Source organism: Semicossyphus pulcher, unplaced genomic scaffold (genome assembly GCF_022749685.1).
Source record: "Semicossyphus pulcher isolate SPU_LCO1_2020_fin unplaced genomic scaffold, fSemPul1.0.p SCAF_21, whole genome shotgun sequence".
Lineage (NCBI taxonomy): Eukaryota > Metazoa > Chordata > Actinopteri > Labriformes > Labridae > Semicossyphus > Semicossyphus pulcher.
Window position 1 is genome coordinate 22,690,474 of NW_027211695.1, and position 25,250 is coordinate 22,715,723.

The window sequence follows — 25,250 nt, forward strand, 5'->3', positions numbered from 1 at the left end:
ATCAATGCTTCGCAACAAAGCAGTCTCAGAATGTTGCAGAGAAACTTGCAGCCGTGTGAGCTGGTTCGTTGCAGAGCGTCTGAAGCCGTTGCCTGGAGTTGCAAAACATTCCACTTGTCAAATCTTCAATGCAGTTTTAGAACTGAATGATGTCGCTTTTTCACTTCAGCCAATCAGGAAACAGCATGTAGGCACCCTGTCTCTGGCGCTGCAGTAGCCGAAGACGGCTCCGGATCCTCTCTTTCCAAACTCTGCGTCTTCGCCGTTAATGAATCAGTGTTACAGCTAACACTGAGCACGTCGCTGTCATCACTTCTTTTTATAACGATAACAGAAATCCAGCTAGTTAATTCATGTAACCTTATAACGTTATAGTATTAACTAACGGTTTAGTATTAACGCAGTAGTAGTGGGGTATGTCAGTGCGTCGTAGCTATGGAGACGGTCAGCTGCGTCCGTGCGCGTTGCGTTTCTGTGAACGGCATGGTTTTGCAACGTTTACGATCAGATGTCCGGATTCTTTGAGCAGTTGCGTCCAGTCTCGTTGCGAATCATTGATCTGAAGTGGCCGTTAGAAGAGTTTTACGTCACAATTAGATACTTATTGGGAAATTCAGGATTAATGAATGAGCTTTAAGAAATTTGTATTTCATGTCCGACTTCTAAGAATTAATTCAAAATGTAGTTTTTAAACTTAAAAGTCGTTGGTTTTTAGTCAGATATCTGGAAGTCAGGATGAATTCAGAGCCATCTTCAGTCCAAGAAATAACCGTAAACGAAACATGGTTTATATTTAATTACCCCCATTACCCTTTCTTCATACCGTGGCAACTTTTTAGAATCTAGTGAGCTTATTATGGTCAATAGTTTTTCTTAAGTTGGTTCTTTATCTTCACACACCTGTCAAGTACAGATAAAGAATAACTGGGTCGATTCATCTTTGTATTTGCAAGACCCCTACAAAAAACTATAGCAACATTTGGTAACCATATAAGACGTTGCGAGTTTTATCCGCTACTTTGTTTCTCGACGGACACTGTTTGCAGTTGCACCAAAACCCGGAAAAACTCAGTGAACGTAAATGTGCGAAATAAATGTGCGTAAAATCACATCTGTCAGTAGAAAGAAAAGATGTTTTACTGGATGAAGAGGAGCGGCGGCGGCTCAGAGACACTGGACGGCCTCGGTAACATGTCTAAATCCGAGATACTGAGAGGCATCGTCACCGAGAAACTGACAACAGCCGCGCAGGAGATCTTAGCGGTGGTAGAGAGAACCGTAGCCGGGTACGAGGAGGAGGCGGCGGGCTTCAGACGGGAGATTGACCGGCAGAGGAAGCAGCTGGAGGTTCTCCTGCAGCCTCGGGTCACATTAGAGAAACGAGGTGAGCGTCTGGGTGAACTCGGAGCAATAAATAACCCTGTTATTACAGTCACAAAGGCTCTGTACTTTTCAGATGCGGATTGTGGAATTTCTTTCACAAAACTGCGAGTTTAATGAGTCTTAGCAGGCTGAAAACTCTGCAGCATACAGGGGGACTAAAGTAAAAGCTTAAACATATTATCATGCTGTCACTTATTATTCGGCTTACAAAAAGCCAGATTTTATCCAGTAACTCAAGTCAGGTTTGGAGTTTGATTCCTGGGCCCTATCCTAACGCCCATGATGTTTGTTTAAAGCTGCTGTGGTCCGCTGTTTAAAGGAGGATTTTTATTATGTTATGTTTGTAAAATCTACATCTGACTTTCTTTGACTTGTACTTGAAAACTCGAAGCTCTGATTGAAGATGTAGAAGACCATGAAGTGGTCGTTTTGAGTGAAGAGGAAGAGCAGCCCGCAGAGCACTCCGGTAAATCTCCTCTTTTTATTCCATTATTACAGTATTTTAACTTTTGCACTAAATGCAGGATTATATTATTGAAATTAAAGGTTGTGGGAGTTAATTACGGTTTATTTTTGCAGCTTGTATTTTATTTACAGCTACTGTTTTTGTCTTTATTTTTAGTTAAACATCAGCCACAGTCTTTAGTGTGATTCAAATATTTATGTGTACGTTTTCAAATTCAGAAAAAGGAATAATTAAGACAAAAAATAGGGAAAGGTATACTTAATTCATTAAGTAGATTATATCGATTTTTGTAGGAATAAAAACATATCACATTCTCTAGTTTCGGATTTTTGATTTATTTGCAGTTAATTACATACAAATATAGGCTAGCTCTAAGTAATAATTTAAAACGGTCTTCACATTAACAGAAACATACATATGTTTAAGCCAGAGGTTAAATTAGCATTTTTTTGCACTGGATTTGGTTTATGACCACATGGATTTCGCTCTATGCTGATGATGTTGTGTTTTTCATATTCAAATTAACTTGACATGTTTCAGCCGCCATACAGCTAATCATAAATCCAATCATGACCAAATTGTGACCTGCGACTACACCTGTGTCCAGGTGTGGAGGACACTGGGAGTCTGGGCCTCTGGTTTGATGAAGATGATGGTGGAGATGAAGAGCAGCAGCTCTCTCTGCATTCAATGACTACAAGCTCCAGACAGAGGCGAGAAGATCTGAAGGACCCCGATTTTCAAATATCACCAAGGTTACAAATCCCAGTATACTAGTGTTATACTATCCCAGGAAGCATGCTAGTTAGCTTAGCATACTAGTTTTTCTACAACAGTGTTTTATTTTCTGGCGGCCATGGAACTATTCTCATTAGCTTAGCATGCTAGTCTGTTGATGATGGTGTTTGATTTACTTGGAGGCTGAGGCAGAATGCTAGTAAGCTTGGCATGCTAGTTTGCTAGTTTGAATTGAATGGTGGAGGCTAAAGGATGATGCTAGATATTTCAGCAGGCTAGTTTTCCTTTATCGTTAATTTATTTTTTTGCTCGGGCAGCATTCTGTTAGCATAACTTAGCATAGCATGGTTGCAACAGTGAAGTTCAATATGTCCATTACGGAGTTGGAACAGTTAGCTTTGTATATTTTAATAGCCTGCTCACTATCTGTATCCTCTGGGTTCATTCCCCCAGAGTGAGCTCTGGCAGGAAGAAGCCAGGCAGACCTCGGATCAGTGACTCCCAAAGCCACCTCGATCTCAAGATCCGCATCCTGGGCGACTCTCAGATCGATGTGCTCTCAAAAAGTGGTAAGACTTCTCTTTACTGAGGCGCGTTCGTGTTTTTATCGTTGAACTGAACGAGGAACTCATGATGAGTCTGTTTCAGTCTTTCAGAAAAGTCCGGTGCAGGACCTGCAGTGCCCTCGTGGCCTGCAGGAGGCGGACTTCCTGGACCTGCTCCGGTCCAGCTTCCCTCAGTTGGCCGATCGGAAACTTTTTGATTTTTTTACGTCGGACAGATCGAAGCGGCTTCAGCCTCTGAGCGTGACGACTCTGACACCCGAGGAGATCTGCAGGAGCATCAGGCTGAGCGGGGCGGGAAAGTCTGCCCTCTACATCCGACTGAAGGTGCTCTGAATATGTGGTATCATCAGTAGGGTAATTACATAACAGAGGGGTACATTTACTCCAAGAGGGGGGAGTGTTTCTTGTAGGGGAGTTTTCTTCTGTCTGATTTGATTCCAACGAGTTAAAATGTTCTTTTATGGGGCATTTTAATGTCAACAGCTACATGTATACATAGGGCAGTCGTTTTCCGTCTCTTATTACCAACTGTCAAAATGTTTCTTGTCTTTTGGTACCAATAGGGTGCTAGTTCTGGCAGTTGGTGCAGTTTTTCTTGTCTTTTGGGGCATTTCAATCACAGTGGGGCAATTTTTATTCTCTGTTAGGCATTTTAATAATAACAGTGGTAATATTTTTGGGATGTAGGGCAGTCTTGCCTGTCTGTCAGGGCACTTTGATACCAATGGGGTGCTTTTTCTGGCAGTTGGGGTATTAACCCGACAGAATGGTAATATAACTTGTAGATGGGATAGGGTTTCTTATCTCCTGGGGTATTTTGATAGCAGCTTGGGTACATTTCTGCCAGTTGGGGTAGTTTTTGATCATTTGGATACAAAAGAAGTAGTTCTTTGTTGTAAAACCGCTTGAACCCGACGGGGCAGAATTTCTGCTGCTGTAAGATAAGTTCCGTCTGTATTCTTGGGATCTGTTCAGACAGCGGGGGATCCTCACAGCAGCAGCGAGGACGCTCACCTCCTGCAGAGAGGAGATGATTTTCCATCCACGTCAGCTGATCAAACGTTTGCCAGGTGACCAAACACAAACCGTCAGCTGATCCTGCTCGTCTTCGTTTTACACCAAACCTCTGCTTGATTTTCTCCGATTTTAGGACCGTCTCATCGTGTCTCATCTTTCAGGTCTCCGTCTGAAAGGAGGAAGCGTGGCAGGCCCCGCCTCGGTGAAGAACCCACTCACCACCACCTCCGGGTCTGCATGCTGGAGGATTTCCAGTCTGACGTGCTCTCAAAAAAAGGTGAAAACGCAGATGGGGTTCTGAATGTACTCATGTTTGATGGAGGTAGTTTGATCTAGTTGGGTTTGTTTCTTTGCTCCAGACCTGCTGAAGTCCCCAGTTCAGGACCTGAGGTGCCCCCGTGGACTACAGGAGCCGGACTTCCTGGACCTGCTGAGGGCGGCCTTCCCTCAGCTGGCAGGAGAAAACAAACCTCTTCAAGTGTTCAAGTCGGACCGCAGCAGGAGGCTCCAGCGGCTCCGAGTGAAGACACTGACACCTGAGGAGATCTACAGGAGCATGAGGAGCACCGGGGTGGAGAAGACGCTCCTCTACATCCGACTGAAGGTCCAGACTCCTGATCCGAGTCACTCCTTACTGTCTGAGGTCTTTTGTAGGATGGTCAATGAGATGATCTTTTCTTTTTTTGCCCTGTAGACAGGAGAAGAGGAGGAGAAGGAGGAGGAGGAGGAGGAGGAGGACCTTCACCTCCTACAGAGAAACAACCAGGTTATCACTGGTTCTCCTTCTGCTGCAGCTGTGCTGATAAAAGCTGACAAAGGTGGCGTCACTTCAAGGTAATTTAAACAACAGTTTCAGGGTTTCTACAAAAGCTCAAACCTTCTTTGACATACACAAGCGAACTAACCCTACGTTTGTGCTCCTCAGCTTCTCTGTTCAGCACAGAGGCCACCGAGTGTCCGTCCTGTCCAGCAGCTCAGCGTCACAACAACAGGAAGCAGAGGAAGCTGATGACGAAGGTGCAGCTGAGAGCCAAGTGGACTCAAGCGACGACGATGAGGCGAAAGAGCGAGACAGAGACTGGAACCCGGATCCCGAGCTGTGGAGATCAAAGACGAGGAGGCGAGGGGCTGTGGAGGGGAAGCTGATGGTGGGCAGTAAAAACCCCTGTAAAGTGTGTGGCGTTTGGTACAGGATCCAGGGCAGCCTCATCAAGCACGCCTGGACTCACCTGGACGAGCCGCAGAGTGCGTGTGGAGTGTGCGGGCAGCGGTTTGAGTCTGTGGACGAGTTAAAGGAACATCTGAGGAGTTACAAGAAGACTCACGACTGCTCTTACTGCGGGAAGTCTTTCCTCACCATCACCGGCCTCAACAACCACACCACCCTCCACACAGGAAACCGCCCGTTTAAATGTGACGTCTGCAACAAGACGTTTGCTCACACGTCAGCGCTGAGCGTCCACCGCTGGGTCCACGCCGCCGATAAACCACACAAATGTGACATCTGCCCGAAGGCGTTCGGTCTGAAGGCGCAGCTCTGCGCTCACAGGAAGACGCACGCGGGAAGAGACGGCTACCACTGCACCGTCTGCGGGAAGTCTCTGTCCGACCTGCGATCCCTCGCCCGCCACAAGACGACGCACTCGGGCGAGAGGCGGTACGGCTGCGAGGTCTGTGGGAAGCGATTCAAACTGTCCTACACGTTAAAGGCTCACGAGAAGATCCACACGTCCAGAGAGCGGCCGTTCCTCTGCCACATCTGCTGCAAGAGCTTCTTCTCAAACTGCGGCCTGTCGGCGCACATGAGGACGCACAGCGGCGAGCGGCCGTTCCCCTGCGTCGTCTGCGGAAAAGGCTTCGTGTCCAACGGCGAGCTGAAGGTGCACATGCGTGTTCACACCGGCGAGGCGCCGTACGGCTGCTCGCAATGCGGACGCTTCTTCAAACGAAAGACTCACCTGAACACGCATGTGAGGAGCCACCTGGGAATCAAACTGTTCGTGTGCGGGGTCTGCGGGAAGGCGTGTTCTCGGCAGGAGCACCTGACGGTCCACATGAGGACCCACAACGGGGAGAGACCGTACCAGTGCAGCGTCTGCGACAAAGCCTTCACTCAGGGCCACTGTCTGAAAACGCACATGAAGAGTCATCATCGCAGCGAGAGCCCGTTCCTGAACGCACCCTCGTCCTGAAGCGTCCAAAACATCGGTCCTGTTTTTATCAAAACGAGTGCAACTCGTTTGTGACTGCGTCCGCTCAGATATTCACTCGTTTGTCTCCGAGCAGTTTTATGGCCTCTTTTGTCAAATAGGAAATTAAAGTTCAGTAAAGCAGCAAATTGTTGTAAAAAAGTACCCAGCCCTGCTTTTCAAAGTGAGGTTGGAAAATAAAATAAAAAGAGACAAAACAAAAACATATATCGAAATACAAAATTCAGCTTCTGTAAGTTTTGGAAGAAAGAAGCGTCTTCTAAACTTCACATTCGATTGTGTAAATAATCAACAGATGACACGATAAAGAAAAGAATAATAATCTGCAGCCGTGTTGTTTTTACAAAGTCATCATGAACAGATTTATTACAGAGGATCTCTTTCAGTTTGAAACTCTGATCAGAAAGTCAAACGAGCTGAACATTGATTTACAGGCAGTTATTATGAACGTGTGAAAAATGTCCTCCTGAAACAAATAGTAACATATGTAGACGTCCTTAAATCATCTGTTCAGAATCAGGTGTCAGGCCAGGTGTGTTCACGTACAGGCCATCCGGTTTGCAGCACAGTCACGAGTTATTACCACGTCACATTTCATGTGCGCAGATGTTTTCCTCAGTTTTACTTCAGTTTTATAAATAACTTATAATAATTATATTCAAATGTTGTTTGTTTGATTTCATGTTGCATTCAAGGCCAGTGGGAAATTTGAAGTTTCCTTAAACTGAGTAGTTGAAATTGACTCGATCGGCTGTTAAACTTTGATGTTACTCTTTTTTTTATAAATGTTTACCGTGACATCAGAACAGTTCAAAATCCCATGTGTTCCTGAATGCAGCATATGGTGCCTTAAAGTGCATGTTATCCTCAACAGTATTACTCAGCTATTATCTGTAAATATCCTGGTTTTACATTTCCTCTGCAGTATACAGCTTACATACTTTACTGTTAAACAGTGTGAGCCTGCTTGTTTGTTACATATGTACATGTACGCGACCAAATTAAACCACATTTAAATAACCTGAGACACGTCTTTGTTCGCGACCCCTGTAGCCGCTGTCAGTCATGTATCTGACACGTGAACAACAGGACGTCTTCTCAGGGCAGCTCCAGCATCCCGTGTTCGGCCAGGATTCGCTGCGTTTGTGTGTGCACCAGCTCCAGGGCTTGGATTATGATGTGCAGCACAGGCGCGGCCTCTTGCTGGTTCTGCACGCACACCAGCTGCAGGAAGTAGCGTCTGTCCGGGAGAGCGAGGAAGACGAACTCTGCGGCCTGACGGAGCATCCAGGGGTGGTGAGGGGCCAGCGCCACCTGGTAGGCGTCCCTGAGGGAAGAAGGAGGAGCAGACGGCGGGTGTCTTTCAGAGGTGGGTGATATGAATGAATGAATGAATGAACTTTGTGACATGAAATATTCAGTATGTAAACATTGAAAGTGACGGGTGGAGTTGTCTGTTTCTGGCTTAATTAGAGTATAGTCATGCTAATCACTCTGTGAGGCTGCTCTTATGCACAAGTATGCCAACATCAGCATGCTAACATGCTCATAAAATTGCTAATTAATTGCTACTGTTTAGCACATCTTTACCATTGGCTCGTACTTTTGACGGTATTTGACACTAGACTTGTTAGCTAGCCTGGGAATTAGACAAATCTATAATCCTGCTTGGACAGATTTCCATCGGACCTGATTCTGGTCGGGCCAATCACAACCTGTTCAGCTTTAGGTCTCTTAGCTTGATTTCACGACCGTGGAACTGTTAGCTTGAGCCTCAGTCTGTCGGCTTAACTTGTATGTAGTGATGAAGCGCATAAGACAATTTAAAACCAATTATCTGTCAATATTTCAAGGTTAGCTTTAGATTGTTTTCAACCAACTCATGGAGCTAATGTTAGCTTGATAGCTAGCTAGCTACAATGAAGCTGCTGTCCTTGTCTGCGTTTGAAATCAAGTACTCATTGTTTGACTTATTTTGAGACCCTTCTCTGTTGTCTGACAGAGTAATTGGTCCTTGAACACACCGCGGTCTGTAAATCGATACCTGCTCAGTTCTCCAGGTGTTTTGTATCGTCCATTTGCGTCTGGCTCTTCGGCCAAACCTTCCAACATGAGCTTCAACCACAGCAGTGATCGATGCAGCCGCAGCAGCGTCCTGCAGCCCGAATCTGTCCGGCGGGAGAAATTGACCACGCCCCTGTTAAGCTCCGCCCCCACCATGGATCGCAGCGAACGATAAGCCTAGTGAGAAAAAAAAGAATATGAGGGGAAAAGTAGAACTTCATATCTTAATGTTTTTACCAAACCCGTCTGACTCTCACCCCGTTTTTGAGTCCAAAAGAGGCTGGGGTTTGTAGTCCGGAGCTGTCAGCGTTCCCATGAGCCTTTGCGCTGTGTTTCAGCAACAGCTCTCGTATCAGTACAACCTTTTCCTTTACTTTCTGAGAGAAGAAACTGACCATTGTCCCGAGAGCCTCCATGAAGCTGAAAGAGAGATTCGTCTGTGAACCATCAAACTAGTGTGTGTCAGCACTGCTGAACTTCGGCTGTTGTGGGGACCAAGTTTAAGATATTTAAACTAAGAGAACTTTTTTCTTTAAAATTAAAGTTTAGATTTTGGAGATGAATTCAGTGAATGGACTTGTGTTAGAATTACAGCTTTACACAAACAATTATCCTGAATGTTTTTTAATCCCAAAAAAGCAATTGTTGATGTTCAGATTGATTCCACCTTAGTTTCTGTTCAGCTGGTTAGCTTAGCTTAGCATAAAGACCTGAAACGAAACGGCTAACCTGGTTCAATCCAAAAGTGAAAAAATCATTTAGCAACACCTACAAACATTTACCGGAATATTCCTTGGCGGCAAAGATCAACAAATACGTCAAACTGTCCCTTTAAAAAAGTGTGTATTTGTGTACTTGAGCAGCTGATCCCAACTCTGCAGGTACGGCTCCAGCAGGACGTCATCAGCATCTGCCAGACTGGACTTTAAATAGTGAAGCAGACGCCAGGCCTGAAACGATTGGCCAGGACACTCCTTTATAAGGGGCGGGGCTTTATCCGGCTCCGCCCACTTCCCAGGGACCAATGGAGGCTCAGGCTGAAAGAAAAAATTAATCTGCTTTTTGACTTTTGTACTGGGGGTCTGATTACACAGAAATGTACTTGGTGTTCTTAAATAATTAGAAAATACAAATAAATTTTAATTGGTTTGATAATTTGTGAATGTTTAGTCTTAATAAATAAATATATATATATATATATGTGTGTGTATACACACAGATGTTTTTTCTTACTTGATTTACTTTATTTAATCAGTAAAGTTAACTAATATAAAAAGTTTAAGACAAATTGATTTGAAGTTGTTTTATTAGGGTGGGGATTAAGACACTAATACGTTACAGTCCTCATAAGGATATAAGAACAAACGTGTGTGTGTGTGTTGTGTTAGTCGTACTGTTTGGCGGTAAAAACTCAAACATGGCTGCCAGGCACTTCCACAGTCTCTGACTCCACCCTGAGCTGAGACAGAAACAAAAGTCTGGTTAACCAACAAAGAAACATTTCAGTTTAAAAAATAATTCTGTCTTTTTTAAATAATCAAACGTTTGTTCAGACTAAGCAGAGCTAAGACTGTATGGATATTATACACTTTTAAATTCAAGAGAAAAAAGAGAGCAGGATGGAGCTGCTAATGTTAGCGTACACTTTGATAGCATGCAAGCTTCAGCACTAAATTAGTATTAGCAAGTTAGCTAGTTTGCTGGACACGCTTACATTTGCTACTTATATAAGTGCACATAACGCAGCTAAATTCTTGTATACATTATTTTGATGATTTTTTGTTTTTAAAAAAAAAAAGACCTTAAAATGTGCACATCACACCAACAAGTTACTTTTGCTAAGCAATGATAGCAGTGTCAGTCAGTGTTCGGGGGAGGGGCTTATCAAGACGTCAGTTTTGAAGCTGTTTTGGCTTCAGTGTAATAAAAAAGACCTAGAAAGTGACACTCAACAACTGTGAGATGGACTGAGATGAAATATGGTTCAACGGAGCTGTTATTATTGTTGACATTTTTATTATTAGTTCTTTTATTTTCTGTATTCAAGAGTCAAATTTATAGAATAGTAACTATGTGAACCAATGAGTGTGAGAGAGGATGAGAGGCGGAGCCAACATGGCCGACATTCAGTGACAGCCAGTGAAGGAGGAAACTCACGTAGCCAGAAGGAACTGATGAAGAGGAGAAGAGCCAACATGGCCGACAGCAGCAGGTAGCGAAGCAGCATTGTCCGTCTGGGGAAAACCATGGTGACCAAAACTCACACACACTTTCACTCTAACTCCTGCTGTTCAAACACACACACACATTGTTTACAAGCCTGTACAAAGTTGTCCTCACATGCTTTGCTTACTCGCTCGCTCTCTCTCCCCCCCTCTCTCTCGTTGGGGTTAAAGGTTGACCAGTTGCTCATTCTCACAGGGGTTGGCTGCACGATCACATGACCTTTAAACTTGACCTTCGTTCTGCAGGGGTTTATCTCAGTTTTATAACACACTCGCGCGCACACACACGGACTTCCGGATTTTCCTTATTTGGGCAAAAGGTCAGGACGGTGAAGTGTCTGTGGTTAGTTCAGTGTCTGTAATAACAGTGGGACAGTCCAGTGTCTGATCTGGCCTCCGTGGTTAGTTCAGTGTCTGTAATAACAGTGGGACAGTCCAGTGTCTGTGGTTAGTTCAGTGTCTGTAATAACAGTGGGACAGTCCGGCGTCTGTGGTTAGTTCAGTGTCTGTAATAACAGTGGGACAGTCCGGCGTCTGTGGTTAGTTCAGTGTCTGTAATAACAGTGGGACATTTCAGTGTCTTCAATAAGAACACAAAAGTCTCCAGAAGTGGCAAAAAAATAATTTATTGATGGTGAAATGAAACACGTAGCGCTTTAAAACTCTGAAGATGTTGAATAACAAAGATGGATTCCCTTTTTTAACTTGTCCAACACATCTCATTGATTGATTGATTGATTGATGTCTTTGGTGTATCAGTCAGTGTATCTTGTGCAATTATATTTGTGCATACGTTTGTGCTTGTTTTCAGTGAAAAGCTAAAGAAGGAGGGTTTCATTAAGGTAAGACTAAAGGTTTTCTGTGACTTGGTTTAGGATTTATGGCTTTTAAAGAACAATATGGACTTTTTGCTAACACTATTGGCTGGACCTTTATTTTAACATTAGTAGAGTAGCTAAGTAAACTAAAGCTAGACCTAGAAAAGGGTGTTAATGGAGATGACGATTATTTTAAGGAAAATAAAGCTGTGAGCTTTAATAAAGAAGGAAAGGGGTTCATGGTTAAATTGGATTTATTTGCAAAGACTTCAGGTTTACCTGAGGTTCAAAAGTAGATTAAGAACAGAGAACAGTATGGATTAAAGAAGTTAGGATAATGGTTTGTTTTAAGGTTAAAGGCCATCTTTTTACAGTGCAACTAAAGAATTAAATGTGATGTAAAATAGAGGGTCTAGTGTAAACGCATTAAGGGTCTGTGAAGAAGTAATCAAGGACTCAGGACCATCTCCACTCCCGAGATCAGTTTGTGGAAGAATATTGACAATTAAATAGTGCATTATAAAAAAAATTACAAGGCTAACAGGGGAGGGGGGTAATATTAAGATTAAAAAACATTAAGATTAATTCTTAAGCAAATGACAACAAACTCAAGTTCATGTCAAGTTCACAAAAATCTGAGCTTCGCTGACAGAAAAAAGCAATGTCAGAAAACCCCCCACAAATTTAAACATCGTCGGAGAATATATTATATATATTTTAACTTCTATACTTATATAAGATAGATAAGAAGATTGGGAGGTCATTTTTTTCTCATTTATAATTGTATAAACTCGTGACTGACCGAAGTGAGAGCTTAGTAAGATGGTCGTTCAGGAGGACGTTATGGAAAATTGTTTCTCTGTATCTCTGTGTGAGTACGTTTTTGCTTTAATTGGTCTTTCTTTGGATGGACCATTTGTTAAATGTTTGGAATAACCAACTGACACCTGTAAATGTTTTTGGGTTAAAGTGAAACTTGTGTGTAAGTAATACACACGTCAAACAGTTAAATGTTACAGTCTCAAACAGGCACCTGCTGCTTTAAAAACCAGAGCTCTGATCACTGTCTCTCAGGGTTTCAGTCGTGTTATTAACACTGTTTCAGATCTGTAGAAGGTCCATTTGTGTCTCCCTGCAGTGAGTTTGTTTTCATCTTTTATGTCCATAAGTTGATGTTGTGATGTAATAAAATGTGATCTCATGATCTCAAAATATTCTCTTGAATTACCTCTATGCTACTACTGTAGGCACTTCTCTGCTCTCTGGTGTTGGTGTTGGGATGGACCCTCTGCTTTAGGGGTTAAGGTTTTCGGTCATGGAATGCATAATATAAATACGTAGAGAAGTGTGTGTGTGTGAGTGTGTGTATGAGGTCAGCAGAATCCTTCAGCTTTAACCTGTAAGACGTCACAGAGCCCAGGACGCTTCTGGAGGACCTGAGGAACAAAGAAGTTGTCAGGTTTGTTTCACTAAACTGCTAACTGAGCCTCAAGCATCAGTACGTTACTTTGTTTACTTAAAGCAGTTTTCCGTCATAGACTGTATATAGAAAGTGGAGGTAGCCACAGTGACCTCAGCAAGTGGTTTGAGGTCTTCTGTTTTGAAGGTTAGATTTGGCCTTTTTTGGTCTTGTCATCTGGAGCCAGACGTGTACATAAGTTAATAGCAAAGCCTAGCAGGAGCTTAGTTAGCTGGGTGATAAAAATTGGGACCCCAAAAACATGCTTTAAACAAAATGTATTTACTTGGAAACTGAACGACTCCTCAGAGTGTCTCTTAGTGAAACAAGACATTTTTCAGGTCTCTGTGGTAGCAGCTTGTCAATCACAGGTAGCCCCGCCCTAAACCCTCCCCTCTTCCTGGTCTGTGTGACTCTCAATGGGAGCATCAGTGACTAAATGAACATCATGCTGTGTTGAAGAAGACTTGAAACTAGAGACTGAGACCATAAAGTCATCAGGAACATGTTTACTGAGGGAATAACTCAGGAGAGGAGGAGGAGCAGTTTCTCATAGACTTCTATAGAATCTTACTAATGGAGTCGCCCCCTGCTGGTCAATAGAAAGAAAACAGAATAAGGCACTTCAAAGGCTTCACTTTAGAAACCACTTCCATTTCTTATACAGTCTGTAGATTTTACAGACATCTAAAATCTGTTCTAGTTTTACCTGTAGTTTCTAAACTCACCTCCAGTGTTGTGAGAATTTCTCCAAACAGATGTTGAGCTTCCTCCGTGTCCGGCTCTTCAAAGTAATCTGACACAGAGACCTCGACCACTACAGATGTTATGTTTTTACACATACCTGCAGAAACACAGAGCTCACTTCATTAACCAATCATGTTTCAGTAAGATGTTAATAAGTGTGTGTGTGTGTGTGTGTGTGTGTTTGGAGGACAGTAGGTGGGTCTCACTGTGGAAGTGCAGGATGGCCTGACCGCTGACAGGTGAGTGCATCAGGATCAGCGTTTCTAGACTCTTCAGTCCGGCTTCACACAGCTCTGTTGCCGCCTGAAGGCCGAGGTCGGTAATACGCTCCAGCTCCAACACCTGCAGGTGAGCACAGCTCCGCACTATGCACAACACACACACAACACACTTTCAACTTACATACTTACCTCCATACTTTACTACTTTTTGTAAACTGGAACGTCACTACAGAAACCTGGTAGCGCTCTTATTATTAATAATATTACTATTTAATTGACCTCATTCCCTACTCCCTAAACCTAAATTACTCAACCAAAGGTCTAACCCCAACCCGCACCCTCACCTCAAACCATAACTTGATATAGCCATTTTGAGCAGACCTGCCAAAATGTCCCCACAATGCAGAGATGTCCTCACTATGATGGTTTAAAAGTGACACTAGTCCTCACAAAGATACCAAAACAAGAACACCCCCTAACACACACACAGTTCTCAGGGACTAATGCTCAGAAGTTCTGCACCCTTTAAAAAGTATTTCTTATTTGCGATAAAATTATTTTCTGTTCTTTTGTTTTTAACTGTCACTCACCTAAAGTAACCAATCCCTGAGTCCCACAGCCGGCCCCGCCCACACTAAGCGAGCGGAGGTGTGGCCAGCACCGACCAATAGTCTGCAGGCAACGGTTTCCAAAACGAGTAGGTTGTTGGCTGGAAGAGAGAAGGAAAGAGAAAGAGAATCGTGGACCAAACAGAAGAGAAAAGGATCAAATTATAAACGTAACCTTTTAATTTTCCGGTCCTGTTTGTGGCTGGATCTCAGGTCTCTTATTTCATATCTCCTCGCTCCTCGCTCCTCCGGAGCCGCCATATTGAGGACCGTCTCAAAGCCCTTATCACTGCTGGGAAGAGCGAGAAGTGAGGATACACGAGAGCAGCCTTCACGGAAGTCTTTTACTGGCTGACACGCCCCCTTATTAGATCACAGTTACTGATTGGACGCTGCAGGTGATCGGACCGATGTGAAACTTCACGTGATGCTTCAGAGGAATCATGTCTCTTTAATCATATTTCCTCCTTTCCTCTCTCCTCTCTTGATTTCCTCTCGTCTCCCTTTGCATCTCTGGTGGGATGGATGCAATTTAAGAGACTTGAGAAGCAGCCACTGTGTCTTTAAGAGATCATGTGTGTTACTGACCAGGGGTGAGCTGGTGCCACCTGCAGGCTGCTGATGTTCCTGCAGCCTGCACCCAGGGCCCAGAGAACCTCCTGACCAAGAGGGTCGGACGAGCTTCTGCGGAACCGGAAAAACAAACAGTCAGGTTAAATGTACGGGTAGACAAACAGACGGGTAGACATAATGGTAAATGTACAGGTAAATCGACAGGTGAGCAGAAAGAGGAAAAACAGACAGGTAGATAAAGGTCAATATATAGGTAAACAGACACACCCGGAAGTGGAAAGGTTAACAGACAGGTAAACTGACGGGTTAACAGACAGGTAAAAGACAAGTGAATAACAGGTAACTGACAGACAAGTTAACAGACGGCTGAGCAGACGGACAGGTAAACATAAAGGTAAACAGAGAGGTAAAAGGACAGCTAGACAGGTAACAGACAGACGGCTGAGCAGACAGACAGGTAAACACACAGGTGAGCAGACAGGTAAAAAGACAAGTGAGACAGGTAAATTTACATGTAAACAAACTGACAGGTAAACAGATGAACAGGTGAGCAGAGTAACCTGTATGTGAGTGTCTGGAGGTTCCTGCTGTAGCAGCTGGCCAGCCACAGCGTCCTGTCTGTGAGGATGTGGGGACACTGAGAGACAGACAGATGAAGCAGACTGCCCCCTGCTGACCGCAGCAGGGCCTCCACCCCCGGCTCCACGCTGCCTCTGAGAAACAAAAACACACACAGGTCAACTACATTACCCACAATACTCTTCGCACCACACCTCTGTATGCTGTTCCTGTTATCTGTTCTGACCAATCACACGACAGCTTCATAGTTGAAAGTGCAGCAGCATGTCTCTATTAATCCCGAGAGCGTTGTGTGTGTGTGTGTGTGAGTGGGTGTTCTTGTATTGGTGTCTTTGTGAGGACTTTAGTCAGTTTCAAACCGTCGTAGTGAGGACATTCTGCATTGTGGGGACATTTTGGCGGGTCTACTTAAACAGGCTGTATGAAAGTTAAGACCTGGTGTTATTTAGGTTCAGGGTGTAGGGAATGAGGTAAATGAATAAAGCTCCTCATATGTATATACAACCAAGTATAGTAGTGGAGGTGTGTGTGTATTACCTTGTGATCTTATGGTAATCCTCTCTCGTCTCGTTGGCTCGTCTGCTTCGAGGCTTCAGGTTGTTGAGAACCACAGACTGAGTTTGAGTACACCACTGGGACAGAGTGGTCAGGAACTAGACACACGCACACGCACAAATTAAAACAACAATTGTGGATTAATCCGCCACTGAAAATATTTCCTCTGTTTCAAAGATTAAGCCGCTTTCCCACAGGTCTAAAAACCCGCTAACACCCGGCTTTCTTACTAATTGGTTAAAGGCTCCAATCAGCATTCAGACCCGGGTCACATGACTCTGCAGTAGACCGGGTAATTATCGTCTCGGCTCCGATCGGCATTGATGGGAACACAAAAACCTGTGTTGACATGCTAATCTCCGCCCCCTTTTCGCCCGTCTCCGTCCAAGCAGCGCTCAATCATCATTCCTGAATGAGTAATAGATACAATAAAGACCTAACCACCGTCTCGGGTGTGTTTTGACGTCAGAAAGTAGCAGAAAAGAGACCGACAGGAGGATACTTCACTGGCAATAGGAAAAGAGACAATCGGCAGCGGGTCTAAAAAACCTGCATCAACACGCTAATTAAAGGGGATATATATCAAAGGGATGAAGGCTCCTTTACCTCTGCTGACACTCGGGCGTTCTCCAGCCGGAGGCGTGTCCAAACCGCCGGATGCCTAGCAACAAAATGCCAATCAGAGCACACCTCGGCCGCACGCAGCAAGGTGTGCACGTCCAGATATGGAAACACGCAGAAAAGCCCTGCCCTCAGCTTCAAGGTGTCCACCCCTAGATGTCTGTCACCACGACGGGAGGGGGCGGAGCCGAGCGAGGAGGGGGCTTCTGCAGGGGAGAAGGAGAGAGGAAGAAAGATGAAGGACTACAAAGAAACGAAGAGAGAATGAGGTTTTTGATGAGAACATTTTGGGCAGAAGGACACCTGAACCAGGTGTGTGTGTCCTGGCAAAGATGAGTCTCCTCATCTCAGCGCTGCTCCAGAATTCCTCCTCTTCTTCTCCATCCTCTTCCTCCTCTTCCTCCTCTTCCTCTGTGCTGTGGTGTCGACGGTTTCTATTGCCCCAGGTTCTCCCGAGACCTCCCTCCCCGACCCTGGAAACACAGGAGGAGGAGGAGGAGGAGAACCATATGAAGAAGACAACGATGTGACACAGTGGGTCAGATATTGAATTCTTTATAGGGACATATTTAAATAACGTGACGAGCAACTCCAACTCTTTCCTTTAACCAGCTGGGTTAAAGGAAACGCGAGTGATCCAGCTTGGATTGAACGTGGCCCAGTTTTTCTTTAGATTTTCACGCTGAGGCTCATGGGAAAGTCTTCAGTTTTGCAGGTGTAAACCACAGTATTGGCCACATTAACATGAGCAAGGTTCAAAATAAAACTTGTTGGACGTACCACAGTCTCTCTCGCCTCCCATCTCCTGCTGCTCGCCCTCGGCTGGTCCAGACAGGAGCGTAATGATGGGGGTGGAGGTGGACGAACCCCCCCTCACTGTCCCAACCCCCTGACCCCAGAGAGAAGGTCCTCATACGACCGCTGAGGCGGCTGGGAGACATTGAAAGATTTACACAGAAGAGGAAGCAGTGGTTCTGTTTGAATACCAAAAAACCCAAATTAAATAAAAAGAACATGATCTAAATTAAAGAGGAAAATGTTCAATCTGAAGCAACATCTTAGAGGTTCAGATCGTGATGCGTTCAGGTACCTGTAGTGGTGTTGGCTGTACTGCTGCTCCCCCAGTCTGTAGGAGCCTGAAACACTGTAACTCCTCTGGAGAAGGGAGAGCAGAAGGATGACGGAGAACGAGGGAAAAGGAGGTTGGAGAAGGAGAGCAGAAATTAACAGGAAACTGACTTTACAATGTCTCAATTTAATATAAAAAATTTTCTCCTCACCCGGTTGCCAATGGTTCCCTGCATTTTGTTTGCGATGATGTCATCAGTGCTGGCATCCAGACTGCGTCCTCCACGGCCAGGTACAGGTGTGTATCCCTCTGCGAGCGAGTACGCGTTTGCGTTTGTGTACCTGTCGTGGAGGTTGGCGTATTGGTTGTGATGCGTGTGTGTGCTGAGCAGCAGTAGCTGTCTCTCTGCTCGGTCAGCTCGCTCCAACAACGTCTCGATAAACACCTGAAGTCAAACAGTCAAAGGTTTTTCAGTCACAAGAATACGTCCTGTGTTATTTACATCGACTGCTTTATAGTGGTGTGAAAGGAACAACAAATGTGTTGATCCAGCAGGACACGCCGGAGTGTCTCATTAACAGGATGTGGACGTCAGATTACATTTACACAGACAGGCTACGTTACCCACAATACTCGTAGCGTCACACCTCTGTATGCTGTTACTGTTATCTGTTCTGACCAATCACACGACAGCTACATAGTTGAAAGTGCAGCAACATGCAAACATTTTACATCTTTTTCAATAATCCTTGAGAGCTTTGTGTGTGTGTGTGTGTGTGTGAGGGGGTGTTCTTGTATTGGTATCTTTGTGAGGACTATAGACAGTTTCAAACCATCGTAGTGAGGACATTCTCCATTGTGGGGACATTTTCGCAGGCTGTTTGAAAGTTAAGACCTGGTTTTAAGGGAGGGTAAGGGTTAGGCATTTGGTTGTGTTATTTAGGCTTAGGGTGTATGGACAAACTGACAGAAAGTTCTTCACTGGAAAGACGAATTTCATCGACTGAAGTACAAAACTGAACCCAGAAAGCATTTCTGTGGTTTGATTCCAACCCCACTCTCTGCTGCTCTTCCCTAATCTCTACTTAGATTCTACAGAGAAATGTAGAGTCTGTAGGCAGGGACGTGGATTTTTAATACGGCAAGTGTTCTGGTTTCTGTTTGTAGTACATTTGTAGTCTGAGTAATATTGACCAATCACGTATCAGCAGGTTGCGGCGTATACAAGAAAAACTGTCTGTGAAAAAAGTCTGTGTGGAGCGCAAAAGCAGGCGGAGCCTAATCTACTGTAACGAACTCTGACAACGACTCATCATCTCATTAATCTCTATAAACAGACATCTGCATGCTAACAGCTAACAATCTGTTCTAGAGCTAAAATTCAACCCTGAATGCATCAGAAATGTTGGCTCCGCCCTCCGTTCAACAAACTTGTTACAGTAGTTTTCTTCTCCTCTTGAGGACAGACCTGACAAAGCTTCATGTTGACTTGTTCCTAATCTGCATCATGATGTTGTTATTTCAGGAAGGGAAAGGAAGTCTTGGCTGGAAGTCGTTTATCCCTAAACGCCGGCGAAACCGGACACGCCTGACATTTTCACCATTGTCCTCAGAGGCTATACCGTCGTCAGAGGTTAGCGGATGGGTTCCGAGATTGGCTTTTCCCAAACTGAATAACACAATCTTAGCAACTGACTTAACATTTAGCTAACCTGAAAAAAGGTTGGCTAAACTGGACCAAAATGAAATAAAAGAACTAATCCATAAACAAAAGGTGTGGACTCTCAAATAAACAAACGGACCAGTTTATGGTGAAACCTTCCAGAAAAAACAGAAATTCAATGAACAGTTTGCTGATTTTAAAAGGACATTTTTTTGTATTTGCAACCAAAAATTCAATATTTTGGACTTTTGCACGTGTTTCTGAATTTGCCTGTTTCTTCTAGTGGAAATCGTTTGGGCCGTTGCGGTGCGATTGCCCTTGTCGGCCACCGTACGATACAGGTGACAGTGGAAGATGACGGGGTCACCTGCAGTCTGGATTTGGCCTCGGCCTCTTTCTCTGCCGTCTCCCTCAGAAAACATTCGATGTCCACCACCTCCCTGAAAAACACATATTCAGTGTATTAGTTTTACACATAAAGCAGCTTCAGATTTTCAGGTTTGTAGTTTAGCTTGAAACAAACACTATGTAAATATATGCAGCCACACAAACTGACAAAGTGACTGACCTAACTAACACACACACTCCCTCAGGGCTGCTGAGCCTCTCTGTCATCTTACATTTATCATCACAGCTATGTGTGTGTGTGTGTGTGTGTGTGTGTGTGTGTGTGTGTCCAGTGATGCAGACTGAACATGACGTGTCCTCTGCCTGAGCATCGTGTTGTGCTTGCTGTTTAGCACATGATGAGCAGAGGATCACTGAGTATAATATGTTGTATTAAAGCCACAGCAGAGTTACGCATGCACATATATATTAACTGCCTTTCATGTATACAGGAAGCTGGTTAGATGCTAAGCTGCATTTGTGTCCGACTGGTGCTTGTTAATGAAAGAAGCTAATATTAATATCATATTTTTTTTCTCACTTATATCTGGGGGATAATGTTGGAACTGCACTTATAATAATGCTTCAGGGGATGTAAGAGGAAGTGTTATGTTGCCCTATATTCATTAGATGGTATGCACCGGCGCTGAAGTTTAAGTATCTCGGGGACTTGTTCACAGTGAGGGTCACGAGATTGACAGACGGGTCAGTGCAGCGTCAGAAGTAATGCTGGCGTTGTACCGTTGTTGTGGTGAAGAGGGAGCTGGCGCGTAAGGCGAAGCCCTCAATTTACCGCTCGATCTACGTTCCAACCCTCGTCTGTGGTCATGAGCTTTGAGTAGTGACCGAAAGAATGAGGTCGCGGATACAAGCAGACAGAATGAGTTTCCTCTGCAGGGTGTCTGGACTCCTTGTCTTAGGGAGACGACGAAGAGCTCACACATCCGGGGGGAGCTCGGAGTAGAGCCGTTACTCCTTTGCATGTAAAGGAGCCAGTTGAGGTGGTTGGGGCATCTGGTTAGGATGCCTCCTGGGCGCCTCCCTGTGGAGGTTTTCTGGGCAGGGAGACCCCGGGGCAGACCCAGAGCTCGCTGGAGAGATTATATACCCCACCTGGCCTGGGAATGCCTCGGAATCCCCCAGGAGCAGCTGGGAAACATTGATGGGAGAGACACATCTGGGCTAACTTGGCCGGCTGCCAGCGCGACCCAGCGGAAGGAAATGGACAGATGGACGTATCCATGGACATGTGGCCAGAAATCCTGTTTCCAGACATTTATAAGAACCTGATGTCAGTGCTGGAGAACACAGAGCACAGCCTGAAGGCTGTGAAAGATTCCACGCTTGGTCGTACTTCAAGGCGGGATTTGTTGGCGACAGTAAAGTGACGTTCATGCTAAGTTTTATTTTTCTGAGTTATACTTCCTGTTGTTTTTTAAAACACCTGCAGATGCACATGTTCCTGCACTTAGCATTAAAAGATTAAAACTGCAGATGCACACATACAGACAAACAAACGTTAAGAGACTTTGGAGATACTTACTGTTGTCGTTCGTTCAGCTCTCTCTCTTTTCCGTCCTTTTCTTTCTTTAGTTGCTCCATCATCTCCATGGCAGCAGAGACCTGACCGATCAAAGAACATTCAAAGATACTGTATTTATATGTTTATAACAACATTCACACATGAAAAAAACAGATCAAATTCTTGGACTTAAGTATCGTTGCAGAGTCATAGCTCCACCCACCTGTCTGGACAGGTAAGCTGCCCTCTCTTCCACTTCCTGTTTCTCACACTTCAGTCGCTCCCCATCCCGCCGCTCTCGCTCCAGCTCCACCTCCCTCCTCTGTAGCTCCACCTTCAGTCGACCCACGCGGCGGTTGACCCTCTCCTCCACCTCTGCAAAAGTTAGAGCGATCTTATGATCCAGCCCCAGCTCCAGTTTCTCCTCCAGCCCGATCCCCACGGACAGGCCCAAGTCCAGACCCAGCTGGAGCCCCACCTGGCCCAGACCTTTCCCAGGAAGAGGCCCCACAGAGCCGGGGAGGGCCAGGGCGTTGGAGGGGTCTTCTGGATGTCCTGCAGAAGATGGTAGAGAGCGATCTCCAGAAGGGCCAAACATTTCCCTGAGCAGCTGGACGGAGGCAGATGACGAGGCGAGATCGAGGCAGGCCAGCGGGAGGGGGAGGCTGTGGGCTCTCATGCCCAGGGATGAGCTCTTTCTTTGGGATACAGCACGTCCGGGGAGTGGAAGGAGAGCACCGGCTCTGGAGCTTCTTACCCGAGCCTGAAATGTAAGTGTGCAATGATACGTATTTAAAATTCCTTCATTCCGTTAGAATAGAATATAAAAAACGGAGTTTAAACAGAAATATGACTGAAAGGCCAAATGTGCAAACTATGTTTTTGAGTTCTGAGTTTAAAGTCTGAAATCTGACAACAAACTCATGTGGCCCCAATCCCTCCTGACAGTCAGAAACTATCAGGAACTATTTTAACGATGACTTTAAAACTTTGTCATGTTTTGAAAATGGCAAAAAAAGACATGAAAGGCGACGAAACGTTCACTGCTTAACATAAAAAATATCTTTTGAGAAAACAACCGATTACTCAGTAAGGAACCACACGTCGCAGCCTTCAATTACCTGTGACAGTACCAGCAGGGTCTCATAGGTGTGTTGGCTGACCAGGTGAGCCCGGAGCTCAGGTACAGATGAGAAACGAAACTTGTCATCACAGCGAGGACAGAAGTAGGGCAGCTCCGAGGAGGAGGAGGAGGTGGAGGTGGAGGAGGAGGAGGAGGAGGAGGAGGACATGCTTCACCAGGGAGCTGCAGACAGAAGACACAGACACACTGCAGCAGAGGATGGTAGTAACATACTTTTATGTATTCCTCCTGCACACACAAAAAACTGGGTCAGTGCGTGTGCGTGTGCGTGTGTGTGCGTGTGCGCGCGCTACATAATTGATTTTGTGTAGATAAAGAATTAATGAGACTGAAATCAGAGGATTAAAAACAGCAAAGCTTCAGTGAGATGTGTGTGTGAGTCATTTTCACACTTCCTGGACGAGCCGGTCGTGTTGATGTGTGCTTAACTATCAGACACACGCCTGTAGGATCTGACATTAGTAGGACGTGTGTGTGTGTGTGTGTGTGTGTGTGTTTCTGTGAGGCTAATTGCTAAGTGAAGCATGCATCTTCCACCCCACTGACTGTGTGTGTGGAATATGAAAACACACACTTGCTGATGATGCACTGGGCGTGTGCAGTCTGAGTGTGTGTGTGTGTGTGTGTGTTTGTGTGTGTGTGTGTCCTCAGGTCAACCCCATGTAGAGGAATTTTCAGTCTGGATGGATGAGCAGGAAGAAAGAGATGTCTGGGTGTGTCTCTGCTGCTACATTCATTGACCTTTTTTGGATGTTTAACACTTTGATATTTTTCTGCCGTTTTTCAGAGGCAGTTTTGAACTACATCCTCTGTGGCCACAGAGAACAAAAATATGGTTCAGACATTCATGCTCACCTCAGGATGAATCATAATAACTTTGGTGACCTTCTGACATTTCATCTAGCGCCATCGTCAGGCCAAAAGCACTTCTTTATGACAAAATACCTGCAGAGCTCATAGCCTTCCTACCAGCCTCAGCTATATGATGTGTGCACTAGTAATTAGCTAATATTAGCATGCTAACACGCTAAACTTTGATGCTGAACATGGTAAATATAACACCTGCTAGCATGTTAGCATTGTCAATGTAAGAATGTTAGCATGTTGACGTAAGCAATCACCTTCAAAATCTTTCACAAACCCAGTCATGTCTATGCCTCGAGCTAACCAAACCTCTAAGGAAAAACAGCATATTTTATGACACTTCTCAAAGTATTGTTTGCCATTCTTTTCTTTGCCGTCTCTGCTGTGTGTAAAATACAAAGCTACCTCAGCAGCCAGTTAGCTTAGCCTTGCACAAAATGGAGAGTGGGAGAAAAATCTTTCTGCCAGCATCTTTAAAGATCAATAATTATCATGATATATCTTTCTGTTCTCATGCTCAAAAACCCAAGTGTAAAACTTTGTTTTATGGGCCCAAAGAAGACAAATAGTCGGACATGTCACCCCCCTTCTTGACCTGTTAATTTCTTACATACTAAACAAACAGGACGCTAACTAGTGACCTTTAGAGTTGCTGGTAGGTGGATTTTGTGATTTCACTAACAAAATGTTTCTCTAATTGAATGAAACAACAAACGATGTTTTTGTAGTGTATAAGTCTGTAGTAATACTGGTGAGTGCATGTAGAAGCAGGTAACTGATGGATTAAATGAGTTTCTGTGAGAATTCTGTTTTGGTCGGCTAAAGAAAAAAAACTATTAATGAGCAGAAAAATATTTCTGTCTTACTTGTATGAAAGCGGTAATCCGTCGGCGCTTTAGTCGCCCAGCCTCATTCTAAAAACCCGTTGCCATGGTTTCCCTCTTTCCCGCTCAGGAATTCATTACATCCTCGCGCGGCGGCGGGTCGATCAGTCCTGTCGATCCGGCACCGTAGCGGTCTCGTGCAGGTGCAGCGGCGGTAGACGTGTGTGTGTGTGTGTGTGTGTGTGTGTGTACATGGCATATATGTGTTCCATACACCGCCCCCTCCCCTCGGTCGCCGCGTGCTGCTGTTGCTGACGTAGAAGCCGCGTGACGTGTCAGTCCTGATGTGGAGATGATGGCCGAGCAGAGGAGGGGAGGGGAGGGGAGGGGCCGGAGCTGTAGTCCAACTTTTATTCGTTAAATCCACAGTTCAGGCCGTGTTCAGGTTTATTTATGTAACAGCAGACTTTTATTATGAAGTTTCATTTTGTTCATGCTGCGTTTATTTCCCTTTTTCTTTTATTTCCTTTCCTTTATTTGACGTAGGCCTACATGGTATTTAAAAGATAACAGAATAATAAATACCACTTGTTTTATGTTTTACATGTCATAGTTTTATGATATGGGGAATCAGGATCTATCTGACCTGTAAATCTATATTTATAAAAATGGAATGTTTCCAAAATAAGATGAAACATTTTCTCTGGGTAATATTTTCAAAGAGACAATCCACCTGCTGATGATTAAAATAATGTCAAAGATGGAAAGATTAATAATATAATATGTATTTATATGTAACGTGTGAAATAAAACACAAAGTCTAATGATGTTCATTAAGTATTTATGTAAAAGTAGGAAAAACAGAGTACACACATTTTCTTTTATACAATAAAAAATTTGGCACTAAAAACATGAAATTTTATCTCA

General features: G+C 44.4%; 3 protein-coding genes across 3 annotated transcripts; 1 reads left to right on the forward strand and 2 right to left on the reverse strand.

Moving 5' to 3' along the window:
- The first annotated feature begins 1,068 nt into the window (after positions 1–1,068).
- Positions 1,069–7,492, forward strand: LOC138600669 (zinc finger protein 37-like). Its single transcript, XM_069672144.1, has 10 exons — positions 1,069–1,384; positions 1,775–1,849; positions 2,457–2,604; positions 3,041–3,156; positions 3,236–3,477; positions 4,129–4,223; positions 4,332–4,447; positions 4,530–4,774; positions 4,865–5,004; positions 5,096–7,492. The coding sequence occupies exons 1-10, from the start codon at positions 1,132–1,134 to the stop codon at positions 6,360–6,362; spliced, it is 2,697 nt and encodes an 898-aa protein (XP_069528245.1). The 5' UTR covers positions 1,069–1,131; the 3' UTR covers positions 6,363–7,492.
- On the reverse strand, positions 7,479–10,692 carry LOC138600697 (ceramide-1-phosphate transfer protein-like). Its single transcript, XM_069672174.1, has 6 exons — positions 10,602–10,692; positions 9,839–9,903; positions 9,300–9,481; positions 8,702–8,864; positions 8,425–8,621; positions 7,479–7,707 (listed from the first exon to the last, which is right to left on the reverse strand). Exons 1-6 carry the CDS (start codon positions 10,690–10,692, stop codon positions 7,479–7,481), a joined length of 927 nt encoding a protein of 308 aa, XP_069528275.1.
- Positions 10,693–11,228: 536 nt separating this feature from the next.
- Positions 11,229–24,496, reverse strand: LOC138600673 (F-box only protein 41-like). Its single transcript, XM_069672148.1, has 17 exons — positions 24,366–24,496; positions 22,613–22,797; positions 21,715–22,254; positions 21,513–21,592; positions 19,950–20,022; positions 18,131–18,364; positions 17,941–18,005; positions 17,631–17,780; positions 17,154–17,323; positions 16,836–17,056; positions 16,212–16,327; positions 15,656–15,808; positions 15,111–15,206; positions 14,505–14,623; positions 13,900–14,058; positions 13,675–13,790; positions 11,229–12,923 (listed from the first exon to the last, which is right to left on the reverse strand). Exons 2-17 carry the CDS (start codon positions 22,781–22,783, stop codon positions 12,861–12,863), a joined length of 2,526 nt encoding a protein of 841 aa, XP_069528249.1. The 5' UTR covers positions 22,784–22,797; positions 24,366–24,496; the 3' UTR covers positions 11,229–12,860.
- Between the last annotated feature and the right edge of the window lie 754 nt (positions 24,497–25,250).

Bases quoted from the DNA above. Each gene is read 5' to 3' on its own strand.
- LOC138600669 (XM_069672144.1), top strand. From the start codon at position 1,132: ATGTTTTACTGGATGAAGAGGAGCGGCGGCGGCTCAGAGACACTGGAC. The intron at 1,385-1,774 runs GTGAGCGTCTGG...GAAAACTCGAAG, and splicing joins GGTCACATTAGAGAAACGAG to CTCTGATTGAAGATGTAGAA. The intron at 2,605-3,040 runs GTTACAAATCCC...TCATTCCCCCAG, and splicing joins GATTTTCAAATATCACCAAG to AGTGAGCTCTGGCAGGAAGA.
- LOC138600697 (XM_069672174.1), bottom strand. From the start codon at position 10,692: ATGGTTTTCCCCAGACGGACAATGCTGCTTCGCTACCTGCTGCTGTCG. The intron at 9,904-10,601 runs GTGAGTTTCCTC...TTTCTGTCTCAG, and splicing joins CATCAGTTCCTTCTGGCTAC to CTCAGGGTGGAGTCAGAGAC. The intron at 9,482-9,838 runs GTACGACTAACA...TTTTTCTTTCAG, and splicing joins TGAGTTTTTACCGCCAAACA to CCTGAGCCTCCATTGGTCCC.
- LOC138600673 (XM_069672148.1), bottom strand. From the start codon at position 22,783: ATGTCCTCCTCCTCCTCCTCCTCCTCCTCCACCTCCACCTCCTCCTCC. The intron at 18,365-19,949 runs GTGACCCCGTCA...GTTTGACTTCAG, and splicing joins AGGCCAAATCCAGACTGCAG to GTGTTTATCGAGACGTTGTT. The intron at 16,328-16,835 runs GTAAAGGAGCCT...GCGTGTGTCTAG, and splicing joins ACGCCCGAGTGTCAGCAGAG to TTCCTGACCACTCTGTCCCA.